This window comes from Peromyscus maniculatus, chromosome 1 (genome assembly GCF_049852395.1).
Source record: "Peromyscus maniculatus bairdii isolate BWxNUB_F1_BW_parent chromosome 1, HU_Pman_BW_mat_3.1, whole genome shotgun sequence".
Lineage (NCBI taxonomy): Eukaryota > Metazoa > Chordata > Mammalia > Rodentia > Cricetidae > Peromyscus > Peromyscus maniculatus.
The window spans coordinates 27987552-28006882 of record NC_134852.1 but is presented as its reverse complement, the minus strand read 5'-3'; the positions used below and the strand labels follow the sequence as shown (position 1 = coordinate 28006882).

The 19331-nt window shown below is 42.3% G+C and overlaps 2 protein-coding genes across 2 annotated transcripts in view; both read right to left on the bottom strand.

Moving 5' to 3' along the window:
* LOC143273031 (pregnancy-specific glycoprotein 22-like) overlaps positions 1 to 19331 on the bottom strand; it is a 168924-nt gene that overhangs the window by 132672 nt on the left and 16921 nt on the right. The window lies entirely within an intron of this gene.
* On the bottom strand, positions 770 to 9482 carry LOC143272924 (pregnancy-specific glycoprotein 22-like). The gene is made up of 5 exons (XM_076569903.1): positions 9223 to 9482; positions 7576 to 7932; positions 4376 to 4735; positions 2806 to 3165; positions 770 to 1776 (listed from the first exon to the last, which is right to left on the bottom strand). Exons 1-5 carry the CDS (start codon positions 9284 to 9286, stop codon positions 1505 to 1507), a joined length of 1413 nt encoding a protein of 470 aa, XP_076426018.1. The 5' UTR covers positions 9287 to 9482; the 3' UTR covers positions 770 to 1504.

Here is a 19331-nt window from a genome sequence, read left to right as displayed (position 1 = left end):
CTTCAGAGCTGCAGGTATCACCTGGCTTCCAATGGCCAACATACATTCCCCTTCACAGCTGTAACACTTACAGTTATTACTTTGATTCAAGTGGCCAGGATAACTTTCCCTTCAGATCTGTAACACCTACAGGTATTGCCTGGCTTCTAATAGCCAGGATACATTTCCATCCAGAGCTATAACACTTTCAATGTGGACAGCCTAAATTGGATGTGTCCATCAAATCTATCCCCTCAGAGATCCAGGAATTCCTCAGTAGAGAAGGCAGAAAGAGTGTAAGAGCCAGAGGGAAGGGAGGACACCAGGAAAACAAAACCCTGTGAATCAACTAATCAAGGTACATATGAAGTCACAGACTGAATCAGCATGTACAGGACCTACATGAGTCAGCACTAGGTCCTCTGCATGTATGTTGTATCTATTAACTCAGTGTTTTTATGAGACTCCTGACTCTGAGAACAAGACTCTAACTTTTGGGTCTGCTTTTGGGACTCCTTTGCTCCTGTTGGGTTGCAGGGTCCAATATCAATATTACAGCTGTTGTTTCATCTTATTATATTTTATTTTGTCATGTTTCATTGTTATCTCTTAGAGGCCAAATCTTATCTAATGAAAGAAAGAAAGGGAGTGAATCTGATGGTAGGGGGTGTAGGAAGGAACTGGGAAGGGTTGAGAGAGGGAAACTATAGACAGTATATATTGTAAGAAAAAGAATCCATTTTCAATAAAAGGAAAAAAGTGTACCCGAGATAGGGAATAATGGCATTGGTAACCTCTAATCAGTTTAATTTTATTTTTAAAAGAGTAACATTCTTAATAATAGAAGTGAATTTTGAGAACTTCTGTCCATTTTAAAGATTACTAAAATTTCCATGACTACTCCATACTGATGGGGGTAATCGTACAGTGACTAATGTGAAACAGAAAAATACCTAGAAGCCCAGAAGTTACAGAGATAGAACCATGAAGAAACACAAAGCTATGTCCACGGTGAAACACGGGTAGACCCCTTCTCCTGTCACTCTTCCTCACTTCACCTAGATGAATAATGTGCAGGCAGCATTGGGCCTAGGTGAATTAGTTAAACAGGGAATGTATTTCAGCATACAAGAGGATGCTTTTCTCAATGTAAACATCATACCATTTTCACAGCAGACTCAGAGCATCCTAAACTTCGAGGACTCCTGAGATTACTTTCCATGAATTCTGAAAGATCCCTATGTATTTGAACCACAAGCTAAGCTCTTAAGGCCTTTGAATTTTTTGTTTACCATATTGATGCCTTTATTTTCCTTTTAAGACAACCTCACTCTAAATCCTGGCCTTCCCTTTACACACATGTATCCCAGAATTATAGGCATGAGTCACCATGATGGCTGTAACTGATTAGTAACTAATCATTTTCATCATGTAACTTTTCTCCATTTTTCACCCCATTGACACAGAAATACCAGCATTCTTCTGTGGGTCTACTGTGGGCATGAGAGGAGAGGTCACTCATTCATCATGGCCAGGAGACTGGAAGACTGGTCTTCAAACTGAATTGGTTGGAGACCTCACACTTATACTCTCCAGCATCCTCACTTTTGATGGGATCTATTTTGAGTCCACACTTTGTTGGGGACATAGTCATCCTCTCTGTGAGCTTCAGACTCTTGTTATTGAAGAACCAGTGGATGAAGATATCAGTGTCAGGTGAAATGCACATGAAGATGACAGATCTACGTCCTGTGAATGTGGTGTCAGTGATTTGCACAAAGGGTTGGGTCACATTCTCTGTGAAAAAACAGATGAGGGTACGAAATGACAGGTGTCCAGTGAGCTCAACCAGGCCCTCCTTAGTTCATACTTTATAAAGCTTCCAGGGGGAGAATTTGGAACTCTGGCTATAGACATATCTTGTGTTTTGGATCTGCCACTCAGGGACTGTGTGACCCTGATTCAGGCACCGTTTTCCCATAATAGGACATACATGATCATTGCCATATCCAAGAGTTAAGCTTAGTTATGAGCAATAGTGTGACCTTGGGGTGGGGAATTGCTCACATCAGCAGCATCTGTTACTATTCACTTACAGAAAAGATTTCCCTAGGATGGACTCCTAAGATGAAGGAAGAATTTGGAGAAGCTACCTCCTATGTTTCTTCCCTTGGTGCCTTGACCTTCCTGTCAAGGCTCCTAGGCCCATAAGAACAATAGTCTAATGGCCCAGACACCTGTCCACTGATCCTCAGGAGAAAGGGATGCCCAGGTGACCTACCTAACATCAGCTGTCATGGCAGTACAAGGCTAGTGATTCTATCCTCTATGGGATAGTCAGTCCCATGATTTGGACCACCAGTAAAGCCTTGTTCCCTGTCAGCTCTCACAGGAAATCTAAACACACAGTGAAAACAGCTCCCCAGTATCACCTCCAGTCTGGCTAGATGGAAAGTTTTCCAGTCGGGGCTTCCTGGAGGTCTCTGTGTGGACTCCATGGCTTCCTCAGCCAGGAACTGCCTGACTCCCACAGAATTTTCTGGTGACATGAACATGCTGAGAGCTCCTAGTTTCTGGGCTGCACCTGATATCCTGGGGCTGATTTTACCCAGCACATGTCCTCCACTCTGCAGGTAAAGACAGTTGAGTGGTTCTGATCTACTACAGTTTGTCTACCCCAAGTGTGTCCTGCAGTATGGGCCCAAATCCCAGTGAAGGGACACAAAGCAGTTGGGGAGAGAGAAGGCACAGCCCAGTCCTGACAGTTTAGTGTATGAAGTAGGATAAGCCATACCCAGCAGTTGCAGACCTTAGACACTGACTTACTCTTTACATAAAGTTCCACAGATGCTTTATCAATGTTGGAATCATTCTTTGAAACTTCTAGCATGTACATTCCTGAGTCTTTCTCAGTGACTTTCTGGAGCATCAGGGATCCATTATTGTACACCATCCATCTTCTTCTGTGTTCAGCCCCCCAGATGGTGGAATTCCTAGCTCTGGTATATTCTACAATTTTATGGATTTGGGTCCCATCCTTTGATTTGTACCAGACAAAGTTTAGCAGATCTTCTGGAAGATTATGAACTTGGAGAAGAACTCTTTCCCCTTCAGCAGGATACCGAGGCACCACTTGGATCATGAATTGGGAAGATGTGAGAGGGTTACAGAAGAGAGAAAGGGAAGCTGGGAGGGAAAAGAGAAAAAAAGCCATCACATGGGGATCATTGTGCTTGGCGAAAAGATGGTGACCTCCATCCTGAGCAGATGGATTCATCACTCAGCCTAGAGGTGCAGGTGTGTGTGTGTGTGTGTGTGTGTGTGTGTGTGTGTGTGTGTCTACCCCACTTACTGAAGGGCAGAGACATGACTTCCTCCTTCCCAACAGTGCCCCTGATAGTTTCATGTCCAGTGCATGAAACTGTTCTCTTGGGTGTCTAGATGGCTGCTCCCTCACTGCCCTCGGTCAGACACTGTAAACACTCATGCACACTGGGGTTTGAGACGATGCCTCCCCAGAACTCAACAGGCCTGGAACTTTCACTTTCTAGGTTATTTCTTCAGTTTTCTTTGAGTCAACACTCAACCCCTGAATTTACCTAACAGATGCACTTGCTGCTCTGTCAAGTAGCCCTTAGGTCTGGAGCTCTGTGGGTGCTGGGAGCAGTCTCATCTTCAAGGCAGGCTCAGGCTAGGTTACTAGGCTGGCTGGTTTTATGTCAACTTCACACAAGCTACAGTCATTTTGCAAGACAAAACCTCAGTTGAAAATGCCACCACCATATTGACCTTTGGGCAAAACTATTATACATATTTTTAAATTAGGGATTGATGCAAAAGGTTCAGATTAATGCACACAGTTGAGGCACTGGGCTAGGAGTCCTGGGTGATGTAAGAGAGCTGGTTGAGTAAGTATGAACTGCAACCAATAGGAAGCACTCCTCCATGGTCTCTGTACCAGTTCCTGGATTTTATTTGTGACACTCTCAAATTGGGCCTAATAAATACCCCAGTTTGACATGGATGTTCTAAAACTATTGTTCTCTTCCAGCTTTGTAAGTGTACAGCACTAGAAAAATATGCTCCCCTGGGTCACTTTAGTCCAGCCTCGGAAAGATGACACGGCTCAGGGATCCCTGGTCTAGAGCCCCAAGAGCCTGGGCTGACTCTGACATCTTAGGCTGAGTTACTTTCCATCAAGGTCTTCCATGATGCAGATGGAGTCAGAAGATGGAGGATGATCTGTGGTCATTTGTCTCTACCATTGTGTCCTGTGCTAAGTGCTCAAACCTCCCCATGGGAACACAGTGCAGAGGAAAGGGAGGCCAGGGCAGCAATGACAGCCCTGTGTGTCTAAGCCCCACCCAGAGCTGAACAGTCACAGAGAGTCACTTACTGTCCACCTGGAGTTGCACCTCAGCTTCTTCAAGTTCGTCATCTCTTCTCAGAATTTGTAGGAAGTACAATCCATGGTCTTTCTGAGTGACACCACGGAGCAGCAAGGATCCATCACTGTACAAGGTCTCCCTGCCAGTGTATGCAGGCCCCCACTTAGTTGATTTCCTATATGGTATATGCTGGATAACCAAAAGGTTCTTGACCCCAATTGCTCCTTTGAACCAGAAGAAGCTTTCAATATTCTCTGGGAGATTGTGAACGAGGAGAAGAGCACTTCTCCCTTCAGTCACCCTGGGTGGCACTGATTCAATAGTGATCTTGGCAGAAGTACCAAGGCGCCCACACTTCCAAAGGAAGGCTAGAATGGAAGAGAGACATATTTTTAAATTGGCAATGTTGTATTTGACTAAGCTGAGGCCCTGTGTCCTGAGCACCTGTGTCCATTGTGAAGCCGACATTTTGTGCATGAAAGTTGCCCTGCGCTACTTGCTTGAGGTCAGCACAAACTTTTATGTTCTCAGTGTCCCCACACTTGTCATTTCCACTATGTGGCTCTATCTCTTCAATGGTCAACATTGCCCTGTCTTATTGCCATCAGATCTCTAGTCACATTTATACTGGATTGGTGTTGGAGTGATGCTTGCCCACCTCTCCTACAGACCCTCTGTCTTCACTCTCTGAATTTATTGTTCTCTGTTACTCTTGGTGGGGCAGTCAACACCTGAATAAAGTATCTAGCTTTCTTTACTACATGTCACCTCAAACTGGGACATCATAAGAACCATGAGTTTTCTTGTATTTCTTTAAAAAAAAACAATACCTAGAAAAAAACTCAAATGCATCTGGAGACTGAATAAATGAATGATGTCCCAGAACCCTATATGACCATGGACTTATTTAACAAACACATAAGTTTAGGGATTCAGTATTGAATCATTCAATTTGCTTTGATTTTTACACTTATTTACATATTATACTTGTGTGTGAGTAGTATAAGGACTAGCCTAGTGTGTGTGTGTTGCGGGGGAGTCCAAGACACAGTACTTCAGTGAAGGTCAGAGGACTTCTGTTCATTGGTATCAGTTTCCAAGACAATGAAGCAAATGCCTGTATCCATTGAACCACACCAGCTTGATTTTTATTTGGACCTCTCAAGCTAAGAGCATCAGTCTTCAAAATATTGTGGTCATGCTGACTAACTTCATGTAAGACAGTGTCTCCTCCAACTTTACTGTTTAGTATTCAATGAGAGCATCTTAATGATGAGCCTCTCTCCCACTCTGTATTTTCTCCCCTACAAACACTGAGACTCTATACCTGTCCGTGTACCATTCAGAAGACTCCAGACAGTATGTCAGTCCTCTCCTCTCACACACCATCAACTCCTGGTCTCCTCATATGTGAGGAGAAGCCCCTGAGATGTGGTGCAGCCTTTGCACAGGAGTACAGAAGGGCTTCCATTGTCTCAGTAGGCTGATCTTTCTTCCCTCTGAGTTACTTCTACTCCAGCACAGCTCCCAAGCTCTGCTGTCCTTCCCTCATCTGAATTGAGTCTCTTCCCAGGAAGGAGCACCTCCCAGAGTCCCATGGGCTGGGGGTGGGTCAGTGTTCAAAACACTGCTCTGCCCCTCCAGTTTCAGTGCTGTCCCATGCTCTTCATTCTCTATGTTTCTGTCTCTAGAACACACAGTGAGTCAAGAGTAATGACCATCCCTGTGACATGAGATATCAGCAGCTGACTCTGGAACTGCACTCTGCTGTGTCCTGGCCTAGGTTTGTCAGCATCAAAAAAGGTAAAACTGCACAATCATGTGACAATGAAACCCAGCTGGCACCCAGTCTGCTCTATGTATTCATTGCTCTGGAAAAACAGAATTTGCTCCCAGCAAGAAGGTGACAAAACTGACTTTGAGGATCCAGAGTGACCAAGTGAGTGATGTGTGTGTGGAAGAACAGACCTGTTCTCACTGAAAGCACCAACAGACTGAGTTCTGACCAATGTCAAAGGCCCAGGATGTATCCGGAGTCTCAGATTTTGGGTGAGAAGAGGTGACCTGATTCTTGGAAAAAGGCTGTGAGCTCCTTCATCTTGTGCAAGATTTTCAAGACCATGCTACTACTTCCTCTGTTTACTGAGCTGTGTAATGGGTTTGCCTATGTGTTCTCTGATTTCTCTGAGATGCCTTGGACCTCTATCAAGTTGGTTCCCCTTGGATATCTTGTATATCCCAAAGGAAACATATAAAGTGGGAAACAGAACATGATCCCCTGGTAGTGTAGCAGAAACATTAAGCAGTTGGTAGTTCTGAGAATGCTGTGTCCATGATTTCCAGGTCTGTAAAAACAGCTACTAAGTAAGCTCCTAGTTCAGGCAAATACTTTTCTGCCAGTTCTTTGTGTGTCCTGATGACATCCCTCATGTTCACCAGGGGGAAAAGTTTATGTCTGGGAAGCTGTCAGATCAGCACAGCCTGTAGCCATTTGCCTACAAGAGAGATTTCCCCAAGCTGGACCCAGAGGAAAGCACTTGTTAGGAGAATCTGTGTCCTCGGTCCCTCTCCTTGGGGACCATGATCTTCATGTTAAAACTCATGCCCAACAGGACAGTTAGTTGATGGCCTGGACATCTGATGAGCTATGCTCCCCTGCTGACTCTCTGAAGAAGATGGCTAAAGGACATATCCCAACCAAGACTCTCATGACAGCACACTGTCTTGATTCCACACATCACAAGACATGGACTACTTGGGAGCACTCTTTCCTACCATCAGGAAATCAAAACCCAACACTTATAAAATGCTTCCCATGGACACCTGTTGTTGACTCTGGGACAGAGATCTGGAGACAAGGCATCCTGGTGCTCACATCTCAGTGAGAATCCCATGTTTTCCTCAAACAGGCACAATGTTGATTCCCTTGAGGTCTTTCTCAAGAAACATCCCTCATGAGAACCCATACAGTCTATTCAGAGGATTATGTCCTGGGCTGAGTTACCCAACGTGCATCTACCTGTGTGCAAGGTGAAGTTAAATGAAGGATTTTGATCTGTTGCCATTATTCTGTACCATATGTGTCCTGAACTATGTACTCAAACCCTGACATGAGGGTACAATGCAGAAGGAAGGTAGGCCTCCCCGCTGTATGTGTCCAGTGAAATCAAACTCACCCAGCTCACAGAGTTCACAATGAATCACTTACCAGACACATGGAGGTACTTGGATGTTGTTGATATGATTTTTCCATGTCTATTATAGGTTTGTAGGGTATAATTTTCTGTATCCTTCTGGTTGACATTTTTGAGCAACAGGGATCCATTGCAATATATTGTCTCTCTACCGCTGTGCACATGTCCTGGCCCACTTAAATTGTCCGTTGTACACATTGCAATTCTTTGTGTCATATTTGTTAGACCTTTGAACCAGGCAAAGGTTGCAAGATTCTCTGGGAGATCATGGACAACAAAAAGGACGTTTTCTCCCTCAATCACTTGGAGTGGAAGTGACTCAATGGTCACATGGGCAGTGGTGGACAGGTGCCAGGAGGTTAAGATGGAGGCTAGAAGGGAATTGAGAAAAACCACTTATGTTAAATGAGTGTGATCATCACTCAGCTTTGGTGTGTGAGTAGGGAACCTCCTTTACAAACATAAGCAACATGAGTTCCATTGATTCAGCATGTCTGAGTGTGTCATTAAGTCTCTTAGGAAATCTCCTCTCAGGTGTCTGCCTGATTCCCCCACCTATGTCCCATATCCCTCCTTACACAGAGCATTTGATGTGAAGAGCAATGGCTCTCTGAACTCCTCCTCTGGAGAGTCTTCACTTTCTGACTTTTTCCTCTGTTCCCTTTGTAACTCTAGTCAACTCCTGGCTTCACCTTTCAGATATACTGACATCATGTTCGCCAGTACCAAGGCTTTCTGTTTGTTTTAATTTTGGTTTTGTCTTTGGTTTGGGGTTTAGTTTTGTTTTTTTTTTGAGGCAGGGTTTCTCTGTGTATCCTTAGTTGTCCTGTAATTTGCTCTGTAGAGCAGGTTGGCCTTGAACTCACTGAGATCACCTGCCTCTGCCTCCCCAAGTGCTGGGATTAAAGACCTGAGCCACTGCCTCCATTCAGAAACAGGGATTTGTAGGGCAGGATGAGTCTTAACTTTTTGGAAGGCACAGTTCCTGGAAAAGACTCAGACAAAAGTGGATAAGGGAAAAAAGGAAGGAAGCAGGAATGTGTCTCCATGGATTTATCTTCATAGTTCCTAGGTTGGAGCTTATTACAATAATTATATTCAAAGATGAAATAAATGATTTTAGATTTACTTATGTAAATATATGTGTGTATTTGTGAAGTCTGATGTCTCCTTGTATGCATATGAACGTGTATGTCACAAATTTGTGAGGAATCACATGTGTCAGGGTGTGCATGTGTGGGTGCATGTCACCGCACCTATGTGGAGGGCAGAGTAGAGCCTGCAGGAGTCTGTTCTCTACCTACTCTGTGAGAGCTGAGGGTTGGTTTCATGTTGCCATATCTTCACACACTGAGACATCTCACTAGCCCTCCCCTGTTTGACTTCTATTTGTAGGGTCACGCTGCCATGGTTGGGAACAGCTGACTTCAGCCAATGTAACTCACTGTGAACACGGAGTGTTTGAGCCTTCTCCCTTCCCATCGTCACCTGCTGTCCTCTGAGAGCTTCAGGCTGCTGAGCCTCTGTCCCTCACTGTACCTTCTGCCCCTTGACTGCAAACAGAAACCTCGAGTCTCTCTTCTCAAGATCCTGACTCTTTAGGAGACTCCAGCCTGCCCCTGAGTTCCCTCCCCACACAGTCAGAGAGTTGGTACACTTACCTGTGAGCAGGAGCCCCTGCCAGGGGATGCAGCCCTTGCAGAGGAGCACAGAGGACGCCCCCATCAATATCTCACTTGCTGTCCTCCCTCTAAAGAGAAGAGATTCAGCTCCAACACAGAACTCAGGCTCTGCTGTTCTTCCTCTTTCTGGAATGCGATTTTTCTCAGACAGGAGCACTTCCCAGAATCCAATGGGTAGTGAGTGATGGGGTTTGAGTAAGCACTGCTCAATCCCTTCTACTCTCAATGCTCCCGTGCATCCCTCTCAACTTCCCTTTATAGTTCTCCTCAAAGGAACACATTGAGCAACAAGACTGATAAGCATCCCCATGCCCTCAGAGAACAACAGCTCATCCCCGGGCTGACACTTGCTTTGTCCTGGCTTTGAGTCTGTCCTCACCAAAAAAGGAGCCTCCGTCCTCTCTATGTGTCCTTGTGACTTAGAGACCTAGGTAAACACCCAGTCTACCCTGTGTTTTTAATGCTCTAAGAAGGTAGTATTTACTTAAAACCTACAGGGAGGTGACAGAAATGTCTTTGAGGGCTGGGAAGAAACCAGCTGAGTGATGACTAGGAATGAAGATCAATCCTTTATCATTAATGTCACAAGTCAAATTATTTATCCAGGAGAGAGGCTCAGGAGCAGTTGTTTGAGGAGTTTCATATGCTCAGTTAGGAATGAGGTGACCTGTGTGTCATTGAAAGGACTGTGGGTTCCATCTTCCTATGGAGGGTTTCAAGGCAACAGTTGAGCATTATGTGTTGGGTGTGCACAAGTCCTCCCTGATCTTCCTAGGTCACCTTTACTCATTTCTAGATGATTCTCTGATTATAAGCTTATCTTTACCTTTGAGAGTTGTCAGGAGGGAGGGGACCTTCAAAGTCTCCTTGCAGAAAGATGTTCTCAGACAAAGGAAGAAACTAGTAGGTCAGAGCAGGGTCTAGGGAGCGAGCTCAAGGTTAGTCAGGACAGAGATGGAATGCAGCCTGCTAGATCATGGGTCAGGGAAACAATTTGCAGGGCATTGGGCATATGCCCTGCTATTGCCTCCTGGAGATCACTGGGAGAACTACAATGTCATGTCTAGAGATACAGCAAGCAAGGTCAAGAAGACAAAAGTGAACTTTCCTGATAAGTTAGGCACAGGTAGGATGCAGGGCCTCTCCTCCTAATCACTGTGCTCTTCAGGACTCCTAATTCCTTCTACTGTAGGATGGGACTAGACAGGGTTCAAGATTTGTCCTGGGAAGCCCTGGACTAAAGTTGGAAGTAGTATGTACCAGAGAAAAGGTATTCTGAGGAAAAGCCTTGTGCTCAGGAAATTACATAGGAAAGAACTGGGATATTTCTCTTGACATTAAAAGGACAGCAGACAGCTGGGCATGGTGGTGAATGCCTTTAATTCGAGCACTCAGGAAGTAGAGGCAGGAGGGTCTCTTAGTTCAAGACCTGACTGGTCAATGGAGCAAGTTCCAGGGCAGCTGGGGTTACACAGGGAAATCCTGTCTGGTAAAGACAAAAAGGAGAGGACACTCATATATGGACTGCACATGCACCTTCTGGCCAATCACTACCTTCTCTTTGGCCAGAGAGTGCTGAGGGGATGTGCTTTTGAGTAAAAATCACATTGATTCAAATAGACATGTCTTCCATATATACTAGTCTATGGTTCTTTCTTTTTGCTGTGATAAAAACACCCTGAAAAAGAGCAGTTTATGAGAATAGAGTCCTTCCTACTGGGGCTGTGTTATATTGTAGCAGTGAAGGAAGTCAAGGCAGAATGCGTGCTGCTTGCTGTCTCATTCACATGCTCACACTCTGATTCATACTTAGCTAGCTTTCCTGTACAACCAGGAACTAAGAGTCTAAGAATGATGCTGCCCACAGTGGTCTGGGCTCACTTGTATGAATTAAGACATTTACTCACAGAAATCTACACACTGAACTGACTTGGTTGACACTCTGTTTTCTATTTTGTTGTTGTTCTGTTTGTTTTTTTATGCAGGCTTACCACAGTTTCCCCTCCCTCCTCTCCTCCCAGTTCCTTAGCCCATTTCCCCCATTTCCATTGATCCACCTGTCTGTTTTTATGCCAATACAATATGGTTTTTCTTACTATACCTCTAGAGTACAGCTTGAGATCAGGAATACCCCAAGATATTCCCTTATTGTACAGAATTGTTTTAGCTATCTTGTGTTTTTTTTGTTTTTCCATGAGAATTTGAGTATTGTTTTTTGAAGATCTGTAAATAATTGTGCTGTAATTTTGATGGGAATTGCATTGAATCTGTACATTGATTTTGGGTAGATGGCCATTTTTACTGTTAATCCTAATGATCAATAAACATGGGAGATCTTTCCATCTTATGGTATCTTCTCTAATTTCTTTCTTTAAATACTTGAAGTTCTTGTCATAAAAGTCTTTCATTTGCTTGGTGTATTAGTTAGGGTGTCTATTGCTGTGAAGAGAAACCATGATCACGGCCACTCTTTAAAAGGAACATTTAATTAGGGTAACTCACTTACAGTTTCAGAGGTTCAGTCTATTATCATCATGGCAGAAAGCATGGCAGTGTGCAGATAGATATGGGTTTTGAGAATTAGCTGAGAGTCCTACATCTTCCAGGCAACAGGAAAAGGTCTGTCACAAAAGCAAAGCTTGAGCAAAAGAGACATCAAAGCCCACCACCACAGTGAAACACTTCTTTGAACAGGGCCATACCTACTTCAACAAGGCCACACCTCTAAATAGCGCCACTTCCTTTTGGGGGCCATTTCTTTCAAACCACCAGTATTGATTAGAGTTACACTAAGTTATTTTATATTAATTGTGGATATTGTGAAGAATGTTTTAGCCCTGATTTTTTTTCTCAGCTTATTTATGATTTGTATATAGGAGGGCTGATGAGTTTTTTGAGTTAATTTTGTAACCAGCCAATGCACTGAAGGTGTTTATCAACTCTAGGGGTTATTTGGAGAATTTTTAGGCTTGGTTATGTATATAATCATATCATCTGTAAATAATGATACTTTGAGTTCTTCCTTTCCAGTTTAAATCCCCCCAGTCTCCGTCAGTTATCTTATTGCTCTAGCTAAAATATCAAGTACTCTCTTCAATAGAAATGGCAAGAATGGACAGCCTTGTCTTGAACATGATTTTAGTGGAATTGCTTTGAGTCTTTCTCCATTTATTTGATGTTGGTTATTGGTTTGCTGCATAGTGCCTTTATTATATTTAGATATGTCCCTTGTATCCCTGTTCCCTCCAAGACATTTACCATAAAGGAGTGTTGGATTTTTTCAAAGGCCTTGACAGAATCAAATGAGATGATCATGTGGGTTTTTTCTTTCAGTTTGTTTACATGGTGGGTTACATTGCCAGAATTTCTTATGTTGAACTATCACAGATTCTCTGGGATCAAGCCCACAAAATTATGGTAGATGGTTATTATGATGTGTGCTTGTATAATTTGTGAGTTTTTATTGAGTACTTTTGCATCTATGTTCCTAAAGGAAATTAGTCTGAAATTCTCTTTCTTTGTTGAGTCTTTGTGTGGTTTGGGTATCAGTATGAATGTGGCCTTATTTTAAAAAAATGGGAAATGTTTCTTCTGTTTCTACTTTGTGGAATACTTTAAGGAGTATTGGTATTGACTCTTCTTTGAAAACATGGTAGAATTCTGTGCTGAAATCATCTGTCCCTTGGCTTCTTTGGCTCAGAGAATTTTAATGACTGCTTCTATTTCCTTGAAGGACATTTGTCTACTTAAATTGTTCATCTGATCTTGATTTATCTTTGGTAATTTTTGTCTATTGGAAAAATTGCCCATTTTTTTTGATTTTCTGATTTCATGACATGACCTAATGATTCATTGGATTTCCTCAATGTCTGTTGTTGTTTCCCACTTTTTATTTCTAATTTTGTTAACTGGATATTCTCTGTCTTTTAGTTAGTTGGGATAAGGGTTTGCCTCTCTTGGTGATTTTCTCAAAGAACCAACTCTTGGTTTCATTGATTCGTTGTATTGTTCTCATTGTTTGTATTTTACTGATTTAGCCCCCAGCTTCCTTATTTCCTGCTGGCATCTACTCCTCCTGAGTGTGTTTGCTTCTTTTTGTTTCAGAGCTTTCAGGTGTGCTTTTATGTCACTAGTGTGATGTCTCTCTATGAACTTTCCTCTTAGCACCACTTCCATTGTTTCCCATAACTTTGGGTATGTTCTGCATTCATTTTTATTGAACTCTGGAAAGTCTTTAATTTCTTTATTTCTTACTTGACTCAATGGTAATTCCATAGAGAGTTGTTCAGTGTCCATTAGTTTATAAACTATCTGTTGTTTCTATTGTTGTTTAATCCAGTTTTAATCCATTGTGGTCTGATAAGATACAGGGGATTGTTTCAATTTTCTTGTATCTATTGAGACTTGATTTGGTGACCATGTATTTGGTCAATTTTGGAAAGTGTTCCATGAGGTGCTGGGGAAAAGATATATTCTTGTGCATTGTGCATTTAGTTGAAATGTTCTATAGATATATGTTAGGTCTATTTTAGTCATAATGCCTGTTAGTTATTTTATTTCTGTGTTTATTTCTGGCTGTTTGACATACACATTGGTAAGAGTGGGGTGTTGAAGTCTCTTACTATTACTGCATGTCATTCAATGTGTGATGTAAGCTTTAGTAATGTTGCTTTTATAAATGTGGGTGTTCTTGGATTTGGGGCATAGATGTTCAGAATTGAGATAGAGTCTTGACACATTTGTTCTTTGATGAACATAAAATGTACCTCTCTGTTTCTTTTGATTAATTTTGGTTTGAAATATATTTTGTTACATATTAGGGTAGCTGTACCAGCTTACTTTTTAGATGGTTTGATTGGAAAAAACATTTTCCAATTCTTTACTCTGATCTAGAAGTGAAGTGAGCCTCTTTCAGCTTTTGGAGCTCATATTCAGGCAGTTAGCATTGCCTTTGGCGCAGCATGGGTGTCCCTGTTCTTCACACTGATGTAGCCTGCACCTCTTATTCTGATTGATGTGATCTGTGCCTGAGCAGCAGAAGTCAGTCATGAATAGAAACAGAGCCCAACATCATTGCAGTTGATGATCTGAGATGTCTTACTATGTGGGATGGGTCTTTGGAACATAATCTAGGGACTGTTGAATTTCACCTGGCAGGCAGGTCATGCACCTGTTTTCTGACAAGTGTGGCCTGTGCCTCAAGGCTGTTTCCCCTAAGGTAATTTGGGGAAGTCTCAGGGTGACATTTAATGCTAACTAGAACATGGTTAAGTCCTCCTCCTCCATAGGGAGATTCCACAGGAAGTTCCCCATTCTCCAAGTGAGTGTATCTCTTTGTTTGAAAAGGTTATCACATGATCTGTTGTCCAAATAGAGCCAGGGAACATCTCAAGGACATTTACCCTGAGTGTAACTTTTCCCACTTACCAGATTCTGATCTATGGAACACTGTGACAGAAAGAAAAATCTACTCAACCTTAAGTAAAGTTTCTCGACTTAGGAAGGCCTTCCCTCCTGGAAGACCACCCCAATTCACATTAAAATAGCAGTCCAAGGTGAACCAAGATAAATCAAAGATGCAAGGACAGGAGGAAGAATCACAGCTGGAATCTCATAACAGGATAGGAATTAGTTTGGCCCATGACACAGGCTGGGAATTAATTTTTGTGTCTATTCCTAAAACCAAGACATCACCCAAAGCTTGATGCTGTCATTTCAGAGATCCAATTTCAAAGACTTGTAATTTTCTTTACTTTGGTCCCATGGATGCCAATGACTGAGTTCTTGACAAAGGAGAAATAGGGTTTACAAGTATTAGTTATGATGTTGGGGATAAAAAACTTTTGACAGAATATCTGGAGTTTTACAATGGTAAACTAAGAGTACTATGCAGGTGGGTGAGAGTCAACATTGTAGAAGTTGAGATTTGACTATGGCTATAAATGATTATCTGAGAGGGATATAATCAGATCACCTGAACCATATGGAACAAACCAAATAAAACCACATTTAATGCCTGAAAAGAAATGGGAAATTCCTGGTGTATAGAGACTCTAGAATCTGTTCTACAACTGTAGTTGAGCTGGTCCCAACCAGAGCTGGGATGAACATTAGGACAAGGGTACTCATGTAGCATACACAATCCCTTTATCTGTCACTGGCACAGCACACAAAAAAATCCCACTGGACTCTCATATATGCACTGAGCCTGAATCTGAGATGTCCCCTCTTTTCATCACTCTGAGCCCCTCTAGCAAGGAGAAGTCCTCCCAGCCATTCTAGCTCAATGCTGGTCCTGGCTTCATGTGCTTGGGCTAGAGAAGGATTCCCTAGCCAGCCTAGGTATCTGTGTGGTAGGTTGTATCAATATGCATGAGTGGCTGAGGGTCCCAGCTCTAAATCTATGTATGTAGGCAGTTACACACTCACATGGTCCTGTGTCAGTTGTGACACTAAATAAGTGAAAATCTAGTTTCTCTCTTACAGTCTCAGACTGTCACATTCTGAGAGTCTTTGACCATTTATCCTCAACAGGTATATTGCATTCTGACACTCATGTACATGCTTCAACACTACCATCCTCAACCTCTATGGGGTTAGAATTTTTGCATCTGATAATGGCCTTGTGTAGCAGTGCTGTACAGACAACAGACTGAAGATAACATGCTATGGGACCTCTGACTCTTGCAAAGGCTTCTTTCAACCAGTATAGGTCTTTCTAATATCCACCCCCAATTCTTGTTCTTACAGAACCAGGCAAAAGATTAATACAAGCAGATGTAGGAGGATTTGAGTGCTCAGAGATGGTGGGTCTCCTGTGCTGTGTGGGAGAAACAGTCTTTGCCATGTATGAGCTGAGCTGCAGAGCTTGATAATATAGGCCTAGGATCTGGAGTCAGATGTCCATTGTCTCTTCTGGACCTCACTGATACACTGGCTGCCATGCACTAAAAACTAATGTATCCCTCTATCTTTACTGATGTTCACCACTGAGCCTGGGCCAGTGCCCTCCAAGGCAATGATGCTTAAGGAAGTCCTACAGATAGGACAGGGTAAGACTTCCTATTTAGCTTCCCTGAGAAGCACCCACAAATATTCCTCAGGACTTGTGTGTACAGAAATCTCACACATGAGACTAGGAGTGGGCCTGTCATTCCACTAAATGAGTAGACTGTATCATAACATAGCCCATATTTCCAGGTGTTTGATGGTGACTTAGATAAGGCATTGGTCCCCCAAATCAATGTATGGTCACAGAATGATCTAGAAGAAGGAAGATAATTGGTTAAAAGTGAGCTTGAAACAGAACCATTATCTTGGCCTGTGAAGCTCTGTCCTGCACAGTTAAGGCACAAAACAAGATATTTCCTGAAATGCAGATTGCTGTTTTCCTTCTCTCTCTCTCTCTCTCTCTCTCTCTCTCTCTCTCTCTCTCTCTCTCTCTTTTATTTTCTTCTTCCACTTTATATGTATGAGTATTATTACTGCATGGATATTTTTGAACCAAAACTATGTGTGGTACCCACAGAAGTTAGAAGAAGACACTGGATAGCCTGGAAATGGAATTACACATTGGTTCTGAGAAATCATGGGTGTGCTGAAAACAGAATTTGGGTCCTCTACAAGAGCAGTCAGTTCTTCACAACTGAGGCATCTTGGCAGCACTTCTAGGTAAATGATTTCAGAGTCAGATCTGACTGGTAGACAATAGTGAGCAAAAACATGCTAGGACTATGGATAGAAGAGACAGATTTGCTTAGCAGATAGGGCTCTAACTTTCTCCATATGAGACCATTGTTGCTAATACCCAGTATCTAAGGCCAATCTCTTAAAGCATTACTTCTGAAAAGTGTACAATGAGGTACCATAAGAGACAGATGTTAAGTTGCTTGAAATCAGTGACTTCTTGACCAGAGAGCTCCCTGTGTTAGATGCATGATCTATTGGAAGGGTAAAAGCAAAGCTATATCATTTGCCTTTCTGTAGTAGTGACAGTGGAATGCCAGAAAACATGATTTCCTGTCCAGTAGGTGAACTTGGGAGTTATGAAATTTTGCAGGAATTCTGCAGAGGTAAGTAACTTAGATCAAAAGTCAAGTTGAACTGTTAATTTCTTTTTACTTCTTGGGACATTCACTCAAGCTGCTGATGACCAAGATTAGCATCTCTGAAAACTAGTTTCTCATACTCCACAGACACTTGAGAAGGCTTTCATGGAAAAGAAATTGGATACATGATTGTACACAAACAACTTGTCTGTCACCTATGGCCTGCCTGTGTGAGGCACACGTATACATTGGAGTTTGTTGCCATAGAGATAAGGTAGCCTCAATATCAACAAGGCCATGATATTTGGACAGGACAGCTGTCCAGATCAGCACTATCAGTTACTATTTCCTGTGAGACAGTATTCATTAGACTTAATCCCTGTGGACACACAGTCGTCAGGAGGACCCATGTCATCTGCCCCTCCCTTTGGATTCCTTGACTTTCCTGTAAAGTCTCATAAGCCCATCAGAACAATCAGCTAAGGGTCTGGGCACCAGTGCAGGTGGGCTCTCCATGCTGAGACTCAGAAAAAGATGCCCAGTTCACTAGTGGATGCCTAGAGACTGTGTAGAGTCCACTGGAGCTAGAGTTAGATAACCTTGTGAAGCCTTTCTACATAAGTGCTGGGAACTGAACTCAGGTCCTCTGGAAGAGCAGCATGTGCTATTAAAAACTGGGCCGGTAGTTCAAAATTTAAGATAAAATATGTTTTCATTTTTACATGTGTGATAGCCATGTGTAATATTTGAACCATACAAGTAAGTTACTAAGGCAAAGTCACACCCTCAACCATCCAGTTTTAGCAGTGACTTCAGATTTGCCATTAGTAAAGTATGGTATTTAGAATATAAGAAAATAAACCTTGAAATTGAATGTTCACACTAAGAACAGTCTAGAAACACTTGGAAAGCATTTCGTATAAGCTAAGGCAGCTTTTAGTTATAGAATGTCGCTATTTATCTAGACCTTTGTGGTCATCCAGTGAAATAGTTATCAAACAAAATAGTTTGTCATACAATTTTCAAGGAGATTTGAGATCAACATATTTTCAAGTTATGGAAAGATAAAATGTAATCTGCATTTGTGAAATATTGCCATGTACTAATAACACTGTTCTAAACACCCCAGAGATAAAGGAAAACAGTATACACATACTTGTGTACATTCATGAAGCATTAAGATACTAAATAAATTATTAAAGAAAAAAAAACTGGGCCGTATCTGCAGTCCTTATTTCTCATTCTCTTCCTTTTTCCTGTTGTGGTTCCAGTCATCTCCTGAATTCATCTTCAAGATGCCCGCCTGCCTTCTGGTCCATTGCAACTAGGGCTTTGGAAGGGTATAATGCCACTGCTGTTTATGATGTTACAGTGTCTGGAAAAGGCTCAGACATGTCTGGATAGATGAATGAATGAATGAATGAATGAATGAATGAATGAATGAATGAATGATACATGAGCACTGATTTGAAGGAATCTCAGGTTGGTAGATAAGAAAATAGGCTAATGCAACAGGTTGGCTTTTAATTTAGTTACTTAAGCATTTTAGATATGTGTATGAGATAGAGAGAGACAGAGATAGAGACACAGAGAGAGAATATGTGTGTTTACTCATGCATGCATCAGTGTGTGAGTGATAAAATGCTACTTCACATATATGTAGGTTAGGTAACATGAGGGGGTTGGTTCTCTGCTTCCACCAAGTTGAATCTGGGATTGAAATCAGCATGACAGCCTTGGCAGCAACTCCTTTACCAACTGAGCCATTTTTGTGGCCAACCCATCTCTGATTTTCATTTAGAGGGTGACTCTGACATAGTTGGGAACATCAGTCTTCAGAAAATAATTGGCAATAATAATAAACTTTGAGTAGAAATAACATGGGTCCCCCCTCCCCTTACTGTTCCCAGTTCATCAAGGGATTCCTGCTACTTACTGAATGACTGCTCCTCTCTGTCCTCTCCCTTCAGGCTGCAAGAACAAACCCTTAGTGCACTCTCAAGCTCCTATCTTAGAAGGCTCAAACCATGTCACTGTCAA